Genomic DNA, 13,131 nt, shown 5'->3' with positions numbered 1-13,131 from the left:
GTCTAGGTAGAACCTCGCCTCTCTTTGAACATCAGGCCAGCCATGGGTGGTGTATGCAGGGGGAAGCCCTTTAAAATATAGACCCCACCCAATCTACTGGGTGACTTGGCCTTCCAAAGCTCATTTGCTCAGGGAATATTGTATTTGGTGGTTTTATGATTTTTTTTTTTCCTTTGCTGGGCTCAGGCGCATTTCACCCGGAACGTGTAGGGACCAAAGTCAGCTACGCGTACATCACAGTAAGTTGTCTATTGATTTTCCTGAATGAAAATGGTCTGATGCTGCTGCCCACTGGCTCCTAAAGCCTGTGGTGTCTCTTGCCCGAGCATCTGTAAGCCAGAAGGATGGTGTTTCGATCACTTGGGGTTTCCCTTTTTTTTTCTCCCCCTGACCTTCCTCCCCCTTCTTTTTTTCTCTTTGCTGTTTCCACAGGTCTTAGAAGGGGATGATTCCCCAGTAATATTCCCTGCCCTTGATCCAAGGTGCCGCTTGGCCTCCCTCCCAGGGAAGACTGCTTCTTGTGTGACACCAGCCATAGAAAGAGACTCCGATGGACTTACACCGGGCAGCCTTCAAGATGGAGAACTCATCCTACCTCCCCAACCCACTGGCATCCCCAGCACTGATGGTCCTGGCGTCCACGGCTGAGGCCAGCCGCGATGCTTCCATCCCTTGTCAGCAGCCACGACCCTTTGGTGTACCTGTCTCAGTAGACAAGGACGTGCATATTCCATTCACCAACGGTTCCTACACCTTTGCCTCTATGTACCATCGGCAAGGTGGGGTGCCGGGCACTTTTGCCAATCGTGATTTTCCCCCTTCTTTACTACACCTCCACCCTCAGTTTGCTCCCCCAAATCTAGATTGCACCCCAATCAGTATGCTGAATCATAGTGGGGTGGGGGCTTTCCGTCCCTTCGCTTCCACTGAGGACCGGGAGAGTTATCAGTCAGCCTTTACGCCAGCCAAACGACTTAAGAACTGCCATGACACAGAGTCTCCCCACTTGCGCTTCTCAGATGCAGATGGCAAGGAATATGACTTTGGGACACAGCTGCCATCTAGCTCCCCCGGTTCACTTAAGGTTGATGATACTGGGAAGAAGATTTTTGCTGTCTCTGGCCTCATTTCGGATCGGGAAGCTTCATCTAGCCCAGAGGATCGGAATGACAGATGTAAGTACTTTGGTGCAAGCCCTCCCTACCCCCACCAAGCCCTGCCTTACAGTAGTGTTCAACAGGTCGGTGGCAGTTTTCATGCTCCTAGTAATGGGAAGGGCCAACTACTTCCCACTCAATGGCTGTGGAGTGTGAACATTTACTTGTCTGTTGTCAATGAGCATTGACAGTTCTGGTAGGAAATGTTTTTCTGAAGGTAGCCAGAGGCAAGTTGGCCTCCACGCTGCCTCTCTCCAGGGGACTCTGGAGTGAAGAGGGGTGCCATATACATACTGGAGTGACTATCATTTTACTAGAAAGCGTAGGTTTCTATGAAATTTGGGGGACCTGAACAAATTCATCCATCCCTCCTCTCTTTGCTGTCCTTGTTTTGTTTCTCTGATCTTGGTATATTATTTTTTAGCTTTTCCATTGTATCACATCTCTAGTGGACTCCACGTGATTTTATTTTCCCAACTCTCAGCCCTGCTCCACATTAGGCTTTTTTTTTCAGAGAAGGACAAAGGTGTCGTCAATCACCATAAAGCATTTCAAACAGCTGTGTTTTCCTTGTGATCGCAAGGCTAGAAAGCCGACTTCTCTTGGGATTTAACAGGTTTGCTGGATGCTTATCCTTGGGCTCACTTTTAGGACTAGACACGGTTGACCTGTGTGACTGCTCCATATTTGATGTTCACAACTATTATTAATTTCTGCTTATGGAACAGCTTTCTTGTGTTCTCCAAGTGCCTTGTTGAGCTTTGGCTACCCTTGGTAATAGTTAGAACTGAACCTTTATTTGGAACTTGTAGACCAGGAGTGCTGAACCCTACAATCTTCTCCTCTAATAGAATCAGAAAATAATTGTGTTCTGATGCTTTTGGGCTGTGGGTAGGCAGAGCAGTTTTCTTCAAGCCTGGTGAGAATTTATGAACTGAGGGTGTTTTCCCACCCAACCCTTTGTTCTGAGATTTGCTTCATTTTATTTTCTTAAGAAAACTACATCTGAGGTTTGCTTTCCCCTCTTCTGTATTTTTTGTGCTCCTGTCCTCTCTATAACCACCAACACGAATACCATTTTTTCTTCTCTTCTCTTTATGATGCCGAGGAGAGTAATAGAGACATTGCAGCTCTCTCCCCTGTCGGCACTGCTTCCTCAGGCTGTCTCCTTGAATTAGGCACTGTGTTAACTTTCCTGCGCTAAAAGGCATCTGCCTAAACCCAGCGTACCTTTTCAATAAAAGTCATCATAAAATCAACCTGCCTTGTAAATCCATCGCCCTTTGGTTTTGAAATATGTTGCAAGTGTGTCTTTTATGTCAGCGTCTGTAAGCCCGAGACCTCCCCACTTAAGGGAGAAGCTGCTGTATGCCAGCACAAGTGCCCGTGTGTTCTCACTTCCCTTCAGCTCCTTCCACCGGCTCCCCTTCTGGACAGCTGACGTGTGTGTTACCATCTTGCTTTTTGGGTATACCTCCCGAACGTGTTGGCTTTGTGTTGCTCTGTTTTGTTTTACTTCAGCGCAGTTTTCATTTGTCAATGTGCAAGTGATCAAGGCTAGCTGTAATCTGACCTCTGGCTAAAGCTGCCCTGGGTGAGGTTGTGACAGATTCTGCCCCCTTTTTCTCCAAATACAAGTTGAAAATGAAATCCTCTCAAAACTAATATGCTACAAAGTAACATCTGGAGATCAAGATTCCTTTCTTCTCTCCTAACAAATCCAGCTTGTCTCCATTTTTCTCTCTTTTTAGCCCAAACCTGTGTCAGACCCCCAGAGCAGGAGGAAGCTTGTTAGTCAAGTCAGAACTCATAGATGTGGTTATCCATTCCCTTTCCGAGTGTCAAAGCCATAACTCTTCTGTTTGCCTGGTTTGCATTGTGTGGTGGTGCCATCCCCCATGGAGATGGATCCCTCACACAGGAATACGCCTGGGTGGAGAAAAATTAAATGAGTCTATCTCCCAAAGTGAAATGGAATTCTGACCTTGAAATTAATGAGATTCTGATCAGAAGGGTGGGGAAACTTCTTTATTTGAAACTGTAGTATTATATAAATTGGAGCCCTTTCCCCTTTTATTTGTTTAAAATATTCTTCCTTTAGAGAGTACTTTGTGTTCTCTTTTCTCTATCACACAAACATAAAACCTCTAGGCGTGTCTGTGAGTGTAGGGCTTTTGCACACCCACCTTATTATTGAGAGTTGCATTCGTGACCAATCTTCAACAAGAAACAAAGGTGTAAAATGAACAGGAGCCTCTTAGCCTGTGATCCAGGGCTCCTTCCTCCTTTTCTTCCCTTAGGTGGCATAACAGCCCTCCCAGGGTTGTACTGGGTAGCATTTGTGCTTTTGATTTTGAGTTTTGGGAAGGTGGGAGAAACAGTTTTCTGTAGGGAAGGGCTGAAGAGGCACTGGGACAAAGTCTGCAGCAGCTTTCTTGGTTCCTGTCATATGCCGACGTGTGTCAGAATATTTATGGTCTGTTTTATGTAAATACATATTTAAGGGCCGTTAGAAGGCCTGATTATTCCCACTAGATGCCTTTCAGGTCCTCCCTACAGAACCGTTTGAAATAAGTAATATTTCTCAGATAATCGAGTGACAGTGTACAAGACTGCTTCCAAAAGGAGAGCTTAAGGGGCAGATGGGGCAGTGAGGGGGATGGGAAGGCAAGAAGAGAGGATAGAAAGTGTTGGAAAGAGCAAAGTAATAGGATGCAGTGGCTTTTGGTCAGATTGCCAAAATTAACCATGTATATTCTGGTTTTTTATTCTTAAAACTTAGAGTTAATTTCTGATGTGGTGACTTATTTTTCAGTTCTCTTCATATAAATAAATTTTCTCATAAAATGTAAAAAAAAAATGTTTTAATTAAATACAACAGTAAACCTCCTAAATAGGCACTTAGCTTTAGGGGTTTTTTTCAGGGGCGGGGTTTTTTTTCAGTATGGGGATGTGTGTGTGTGTGTCCTTTACTTAGAGTAGAAGTTTTATGACTGAGTTTTAGGTCAATGAAAAATCAGTTTTACAGTGGAAACACTGACAGTTTTTACTGTCGCAGCCACCCCCTGCTCACACACTGCATCCATATGCAGATATGTCCACATGTGAGAGCATTTGAAAGAGGGGCCTGCAGACATGGTGTAATGCACACGTGTGCTTGCCTTAAATCTGGGTACTGATAGGCAGGATTTCTTTTGTGACTAAATATGCATTTTTGTACTGAAATGTAGCTATTTGGGTAAAGTATTGTTTCTCTTAGTAGATGATTCCGGTTTGCTTGCCTGTTCATCTACCTGCCATCACAGGTGATTCATGAGGTAGGTGTTGGGGTCTATGGAGAAAGGAAGCCTTGACTCGACAGGACTAACTTATTTGCCCTGGAAAAAGGGAGACGTGTTTTGTGAGAAGCTATTCATGGAGGATGCGTAATTCCCCAGGAAGGGAACTGAGGTAACTCCTGTTTATTGTCACTCCCTGAACCAGTCTCCAAGGCTTCTTGTCCAGGGAAATGATGCTAAAATTTATGGACCAATTACGAATAGTCCACGTGTGTCTTACATATGAAGTGTCTACAGATATGTTTCCCAGGGCTTTTAAAATAAACATTTCCTCATTAAGGAAACTTTACAACAAAAGGGAAGATAAGTATTGTCTGCTGCCTTGTGCTAGAATCTATACATTTATTACCCCCTCAGTGCCCTGGCTCTTATCATGTGCATTTCCCGATTGTTCTCTGTAGCCACCCCCCCTCATGCCCAGATTCTTGCCTGGGTGACACAGGTTTTTTTGGCCAGCCTGCCAGTCATTCCACTCAGCCCAAATTGGAGTTGGCTAGTATGCACGCTCACCAGAGAGCTGAGAGGAACCAGAACTGCACCAGTTGGAGCAGTGACTGGCCCTGCCTTCTGATTTACCTCAGGGACATGCAATGGGCAATGACCCTAAAGTGTCCCTGCTTCCCTGGCCCTTCCCTGTGTCAGGCAGATTTCACAGGTAGGTAGGAAACCTGGTGGCTCACAGCAGTTCTTGGATGTTCTGCTTTGCTCTCATCTTTGATGTATTTGAAAAGTCATTCTTGGGCCCCAAAAGCCCTGAATAGTAGATGGTATTTTGTACCCTGAGAATGTGTCTTTATGAAGGCATGTATCATTGAAGACCCTGTGTCCTAGGAATCACTCAGCTGAGCCCATGTAGGCCCAAGGGCAGCCTGGAATGAGAAGTCCTGGCTACATTGTGGGGGTAGGATTAAGGGGGATACTTCCCAAGGCTCTGGGACTGGGGTGGCCAGGGACCCTAAACTGGGCTTTTAGGAGGATTGTTCTTGCTGGGGCAGTTGTCACCAGGCTCAACTTCTGGACTGTAGCTGGAGCAGATGACCACTGTGAAAGGGCCAGCAAATCACCAGAGGAGGTGGGTCAGATGGTTCCGTCCGTACTGAGTTGCCCAGACCTAGCCCCGTTGTTGCTCAGCTGCTCCCCAGTTTCTCCCTGAGCCCCTTTTCTCCTCCCTCTGGGGGTGGAGGGCAAGAACTCCCTGTGATGTGTGGTTGTTTCTGGTTGTTCACTCCCAGCACAGTCATGGAGACTCCTTTTCATGCGCTGGGTTTAATTGTCTTGTTGGGATAAAGAAATGTTTGCACAGCTAAAGTGGGGCCGGGCTGGACGGGAGCAGTCCCTGATGGCTGCAGAGCCATCTGGCCTGGCTTGGCTTGGCTCAGCGCGCCGCTCGCCCGCCGCCCGCCCGCCCGCCCGCCCGCCCGGCGGCTGGGCTCGCTCCCGCTCCCGCTCTCTTCCCCTGTCCTCGCTACACACCGCGCCGCTCTGGTCGGCGGCTGCCTCCTCGCGCGGCCGGAATGCCTAATCACCATGGTGAGAAAACGGACACCGCAGCCGTCCTCCCTCCTCGCCTCGCGCCCTCCCTCCCATCAATTGTCATGCAGAAGTGATCCGGGCTGCCGTTTCCTCGCGGCCGCCAGCCAGCCCCTCGCCGCTCCCGGCAGAAGGGTGGCTGGTAATTGATCGTTTGGGGGAGGGGGCGCGGAGAGGCGCGAGGCCCGGCCAGGGGGCTGGAAGGACCACAGAACGGGCACCGTTGGCTCACTTGGAAAGGACTCCCTAGCCTCCGCCACTGAGATGGCTTTTAAGTGGTTTGAGAAATGTTGGTGACCTCGCCGTCGCTCTGCCGGACTCGGAGACTGCGGAAGAACTCCCGGCCCTGCCCCAGGGCCGGGCGATCCCCGCGCTACCACCGCAGCCGCAGGCTGCGGCCCGGACCCCGCAGGCCGGTCTGGTCCCCCACCCCCGCCCCGCCCTCCACGTCGCGCGTCCCCAGGTCGCACTAGGAACCGAACCCTCGGTCGGTTTCCTGTACAGCGGTCTGAGCCGCAGAGTGTGGAGACGGGGTGAGGGGACACTGAGCGAGTGTGACCGGGGAGAGGGGCACGCCCACGCGGGTGTCAGGCTGACACGGGACAGGGCGGGAGGTGCACGTGGGCGGGTGGCGAAGTGAAGAGGCGAGGGGACCCCGCGCGGTCGTTGGGTGCCCTGCGTGCGGGGAGGGGGGCTGGGGGACTGGAGCGGGGGGAGTGGGAGTGGGAGGAGGGCGTGGAGAGGGCGCCGGGGCGCGTCGATGAGGAGGGACGTGTGTACACGCGCATCAGGAGCTAGCATTTCTCTCGGCACCCGAGGACTTTGAGGTTTCTCCTGTAGATTAGAAATGTTTTTTCCGTCTTGCTTTTCAAATCTGTAAAACGTTCCAGGGAATGTTTCCCAAAGTACAGGGGTTCGTGAATCCGCAGGATAGCTGGTATTCGGGCGAGGCGAGTCTTGGTCGCCTCTGACCGTCTGAGTCTCGCAGCCAGCACAGCGGGGCTTGTTAAAGTCCGGGCAGTTTCTGGAACTCTTCCCACGGGAAGTTTTCCGGGGCTGCCTTCCGGTCAGCGGCCCTAGGTTTGATTATTTGGTGGCCCTTTTTTGTTTGAAAACAAAAAACACACATTGTGTCCTAATAACAAAAGTTGCTCTCCTTCCCCATCCCCTTTCCTCATTAGGCAGGGAAGAGGAAACTGAAAAAATAGAATTATATTTTTATATTAGTTTTTGTTATTTTTAACCCTTGTTAACTACATCCATCTGGTCAATAAATATTAACACACATTGAAATGTATTCTTTGTAAATTCTCGGCATTTAGAGTGACAATACATTTAATAGAGTTATATTTTCATAATGGTTTTTCATATTTTTAACTCTTATTAACCACATCCGGAATGTACTCCTTATAAACACTTGGGATTTGGGGTGATGATACATTTTAAGTGTAAAATCCGCAGGATTTGAACACCAAAGCTACAATAATTTATGGATTTGAATTTTCTCTTCCAACAGTTTAACAGCATTTCCCAGTGCCATTTTACTCCTCTTAAAGACAGATGAACTGCAGACTTAAGGATAACTTATTGCTGTATAGCAACTAAAATGCCTTCACATTTTAAAAAATACCATTTAAATTGTGGCATTTGTGGCTGAACAGAGTCTATTTTTATCCTGTATAGCCTAAAAGTGTGTGCTGCAGGTGCGAATTTGTAAATATTTCTTTATGGGCAAGGAGGAGATTTTTCTGCAAAAGAACTTTCACCTACTTAGTCTCTTTCTTATGCCTTTTCCAGGAAAAGATCCTGATTTGGGACTATGGGTTTAGGCCTGGAGAAATGATAGGCTGTGGTATGAATCAGTTAACCTGGTAGATGCTTACATAAATGGGAGGAATTCATTCACTTCCATTTTTACCCAATGGATTTGACTTTTCTATTGTCTTAACTACAGTTTAGTTTTAGTGCTAAAAAAAAATTTTTTTTTTGGCATTGTTGCTAATCACATTGAAGGGTTCAGTAAGTGTTAGTTGAGTATTGAATAAATTAATGGTGGTAACTATAATCTAATGTTTCCTCCAAGTTTTCCTCAGTTTGCCACTCTTCAGCATTGCTCTGGATAATATCTATAAGACTGTGCTATCCCAAAGGTGTAGAGGTTTGAGGAAAGAAAGGAAGAATTTATTTATGCCTTGGGGTATCATAATGACCAAAGTAGGTAGGGAGTTTTTTAAGAGATATGTGAAATTACCTTTCTCAAATATAGACCTATTGTGTTGATTATTTGGGGTGCCACAAAAATCTTTCATAGCTTAACAAATAATTTAAAATTTGCTTTTCTCACCTAACTCTCTAGAAACCTAGGATCAGAGGCTATCCCCTTCCCAAATGTTTTCTCACAGCATTACATCCCCTATCATGGAGTCCACAAATGCTGATCTGCTTTTGATGTGTATTTTAGAAAAACAAGTTCCTACCCAGGTCCTGGTTGAAGCTGGAAGCAGACAAGTGGTGTGGGGGTTTTGTAGACACATATAACCATCTGGCAATTCAGACATTTGACCGTCAGTTTTCTCCATGGAATGTGTTCTGATTGAAGATGACCTAGAGGAAATGAAAGTTGTGTTTTGGGGGAAAGACATGGTGCTGCGTCCCGGACATTCTGTTCAGCAGACATAGAGCTTTAGGGAAGTCTAGAGCTGTATGTGTGAAGAAGGAACCTTTGGTACAGTCTCAAGAGAAATCAAGCCCAGTAAGCCCGAGTGTGACTCACCAGATGAGGGTTGTCTTTTTCCACTGAAATTCATTTGCAGGCTGAGACTTATGGCTTTGCATCCATCTTAGAGCAGCAGACAGTGGGAAAGCTGTAGGGAGGGGGCAAGGGCCAGCCCTGGAGAGACCTTTGGTTTATTTTCAGGTATATGATTCCCATTTAGGTGCCAGCTAATCCTATAGTGCTCTCATTTGGCCTTGCTTTTTGGGGTGTGATTTATACCAAGTCAGAGTGGTCTAGCATAATAAATACCTGTTAGAGGAATAAATGTTGTGGTGACCCCTTTGAGCCTCACCCTGGAGGTGTTTCAAGTCAAAGGTGGGGAGACAATATAACATAGTAGTTATGAGTTCAGCCTCTGGAGTAAGATCCTGACCTTTTAGCTTACTTACTCTGTGTCCCTGGGCACATTACTTGGCCTCCCTGGGCCTTGGTATTCTCACCTGTAAAATGGGAATTATAACCTTAAAGGATTGTTGTGAAGGACTGAATGAGATTAAGTACATAGATAATGCTTAGAACAGTTCCTCATACATAATAAGCCTTCCATATGTAATGACTTATTTCAAGGATAATCTGGTGGCATAATCTTCATTGTCAGAAGCACCAATATAGCCAAACACATGGTCATTAACAACCAGCATATATGCAGGATCCTTTCACACACTCATGCCTTATGGCAGTGTGGAAAAAGGGAGAGTCTCAGAGCCCTTTTCTATGATAGCCAGCTGCTTCACCTCCCTTCATTATTACCCACCCACCAGGATTAGCCCTGGTGGCCCTCTGACCTCTTTCTCCATCCATTTTATTTAGAAGCGAGACAATATTAGAGTTAAAGAAACCAAGTCTGAGTAAGGAAGGGACTTGACCAGGGTTAGGTATCTAGGCAGTGGCCCAGGTCAGGGTATCTAGATCTCATCATATTTTCTTATTCTGGAACTTGGTATTATCAGATATTGCTTGAAATAAATGGGCCATTAGAATTTGTTTGTGGTAGAAATTTGGACTATATGTAATCAGATTTTCTGTAATGGTACTTGACTAGTATTAGAATTCAAAGTACCAGAGTTTCTAGTATGTTGCTAGATTTTAAGTTATACAGGCACTTTTACCCTCTTGCCTGTGTGAGAGAAATCTGTGAACCTTCCCCCATCTGTGTGTGTCACAGTCCCACAGCATGATGGATTGTCTCTGCTTGGGGGAGGCTTAGGACGGGGCTTGAAGGGGCCTTGTAGGTCAGGAGAGAAATACAGCAGCAGGACTGAGCTGGGGGAGCTGCTGGGGAGGGATTAGCAGGGGAAGGGGAGGGCAGTGTTGGGCGGGGATAGGCCTCTTCCATGGTGTCTGTGTGCATTTTCCTAGGACTAAAAGAGGGCTGTCCATTACCCTGAGTGCACAAATAAACTCAATGTTTTCTTCTTTGTAGAAAGAAAGCCCCATGGGGCTTGGGAATATCAGAGAATGATTCTGCATGTCAGTGGGAGAGGTGGGGAGTAGGGGGATGGGAGTGGGCAAGACTGACCTTCTGCCTGAGGACCTTGAATTTGAGTCTGTTATTTAAATATAGTTGCTTGTATTTGAAGTCTTCTGTTCACTTATGTATGTAGCAGAAGTAGCCACTGGAGACCAGTGGAGACTGACACCTCAATCTTTATCAGTTCCTTCATGGCTCCGTTGAAGAGAAGGGATTCAGATCACTGTTGGTGGTGAAGAGCACCCACTTCTCCTCTCTCCCTATCCTCAGTCCTTTCCACATAGAGACAAAAGAATACGGGAGGTAGGAAGGGAAATGCTCAACATTCTTAATTTTCAGTTGTTAAAGAAGGGGGGAGGTCTGAGATTTAGGCCCAAATGCCAAAGTCATCGTAAGGAAGGAATTCCAGAAAAGAGAAGAGTTGGATCCAAGAGGTGAATGGAGAGGTAGAGGCGTAGCGCATGCTAGGGCAAGTAATCAGCAGGACTGCAGTTAGGGCCTAGGCTTTGGCTTCCTTCCTGAGCAGTAAAATTAAAAAAAAAAAAAAATCCTTAGAACAACAAAAGTCTGGACGCATGGGCTTCCTTCCTGACAGGCCAACCTGGTGGGGCTTCATTCAGCCTGAGCAGCAGTCAAGGCTGATTTACTGGTAAGAGATCCCAGACAGACGTTTGAGCTTAACCCTTTCCTAACTGCAGAGATGCCTCACTGCAAATACTTCCCTCTTCTCCCAACTTCCCATCATGGTGTGGGTAGCTTTTCACTGTCATTTGTTCTTTAATTAAAGAAAGTACCTGCTCCTGAAGGGCCAAATACCCTCTTCATGAGAAAGCTGGATCTATGAGAAGTTGAATGACTTGAAAGAGATCTTACCATCAAGTCGTGACAGGGCTGGCATTGTGGTTTATGGCCGGTTTAACTGTTAGGCTCTAGGTGACATTATATTGACTTTGGAGCATTGAATCCATCTTTGGTCATGGAAAGTGCCTCCTGGAGTCTGTATCGGGGGGATCCTGTGAGCCACAGTTCCACCTCCATACAGTCTGGCAGCGTAGAAGGAATAATGCTGCTTATCTTAGGTGTTTATTGGTGCATTATGGATAAAACTGGCAGAGTACGTGAGGCATGATTCAGTTTCCATCTTGCTAGTATGATGCATTCATTTATTCACATAATTATTCAATCAGTATTTACTAAGTACCTGCCTTGTTCCAGGCACTATGCTAGGTGCTGGGGATACAATAATGAGCAAAACAGATTATAGTACCAGCCTTACTAGAGCTTAAGGTTTAGCAAGCAATTGCAAGATGTAGTGAAAAGTATTATCATGAGGGAAGTATAAAATGCCATGGATTAGAAGCAGGAGCACCTAATCTTGTCTATGAGTCAGGATAACTTTCTGGAGCAAGTGACCTTTAGCTGATATCTGGAAATCAAAAAGGAGTTACTTATTCAAAGGGGCTAGGTGTGGCAGTTTGCTTTTCTGGACAAAGTATAGCATCTAAGAGTGGAAGAAAGAACTCCAGAGCTGCCAAGGATTGCTCACAATAAGGTAAAAATAGAATTTTTGTCTGCCAGGACCTGAGACATGACCTCAGATGTCTACAGTACTTCATCCTATAGCCAGTCATTCTTGAGAAGGTGCATTTGGTGCTTATGTGGTTCTGAAGCCCAACATCATATAGGGGCTTGCTTTTAAAGTAACTTTGTTTTGTTGTGTTTGTTTGTTTGCTTTATTGAAGCATAATTAACATAACAGTATTACATTAGTATCAGGCATACAATATAATAATTCAAAATTCTATACATTACTCAGTGCTCATCAAGAAAAGTGTCCTCTTAATGCCCTTCACCTATTTCACCCAGACCCCCACTCACTTCCCCTCTGGTAACCACCAGTTTATTCTCTGTATTTGAGAGTCTGGTTTTTTGTCTCTTTTTTTCTTTGTTTGTTTTGTTTCTTTAACTCCACATATGAGTAAAATCGTATGGTATTTATCTTTCTCTCACTGACTTAACATTTTACCCTCTAGCACCCTACATGTTGTTGCAAATGGCAAGATCTCATTCTCTTTTTTATGGCTGAATAATATTCCATTATATATATGTACATATATACACACACATACATACATATATCAATACATATATAGATACATATATCAATATTTTCTTTGTCCATTCATCTACAGATATGCACTTGAGTTGCTTGCATATCTTGGCTATTGTAAATAATGCTATAATAAACATAGGGGTGCATGTATCTTTTCAAATTAGTGTTTTTATTTTCTTTGGGTAAATACACAGTAGTGGAATTATGGGTTCATATGGTAATTCTAGTTTTAATTTTTTGAGAATAATCCATACTATTTTCCACAGTGGCTGCACCAATTCGTATTCTTGCCAACAGTGCACTTTTCCTCCACATCCTAGCCAACACTTGTTATTTTTTGTGTTTTTGATTCTAGCCATTCTGACAGGTATAAGGTAATATCTCACTGTAGTTTTTATTTGCATTTCCCTGATGATTTGCGGTGTTGAGCATGTTTTCATGTGTCTGTCACCCATCTGTATGTCCTCTTTGGAAAAATGTCTATTCAGGTCCTTTGCCCACTTTTCATCAGATCATTTGTTGTTGTGTTTTTTGTTTTTTTTGTATCGACTTGTATAAGTGCTCTATATATTTTGGATATTAACCCTTCATCAGATATATCATTTGCAAATATCTTCTCCCATTCAGCAGATTGCTGTTTTGTTGGTGGTTTCCTTTGCTGTGCAAACAAAAACAAAAACAAGGAACTTTCTAAAGATAAGTCACTATAGAATACTTTCTGCTGACATATGACATCTTAAGACCCA

The 13,131-nt window shown here is 45.1% G+C and overlaps 1 protein-coding gene across 2 annotated transcripts in view; it reads left to right on the top strand.

Moving 5' to 3' along the window:
- Positions 1-533: 533 nt before the first annotated feature.
- RNF220 (ring finger protein 220) overlaps positions 534-13,131 on the top strand; it is a 224,797-nt gene continuing 212,199 nt past the window's right edge. For both annotated transcript variants that reach the window (XM_047082931.1, XM_047082930.1), the window contains exon 1: positions 534-1,175. In XM_047082931.1, the coding sequence (XP_046938887.1) occupies positions 551-1,175 (625 nt within the window). In that variant the 5' untranslated portion in view covers positions 534-550. The remainder of the gene's footprint in view (positions 1,176-13,131) is intronic.

The sequence above is a fragment of the Lynx rufus genome, unplaced genomic scaffold (genome assembly GCF_022079265.1).
Source record: "Lynx rufus isolate CCGP_SWC_20201006 ecotype Redwood Valley unplaced genomic scaffold, mLynRuf1.p SCAF_2, whole genome shotgun sequence".
Lineage (NCBI taxonomy): Eukaryota > Metazoa > Chordata > Mammalia > Carnivora > Felidae > Lynx > Lynx rufus.
The sequence above is the reverse complement of the archived record's forward strand: the minus strand, read 5'-3'. Positions and strand labels throughout refer to the sequence as shown.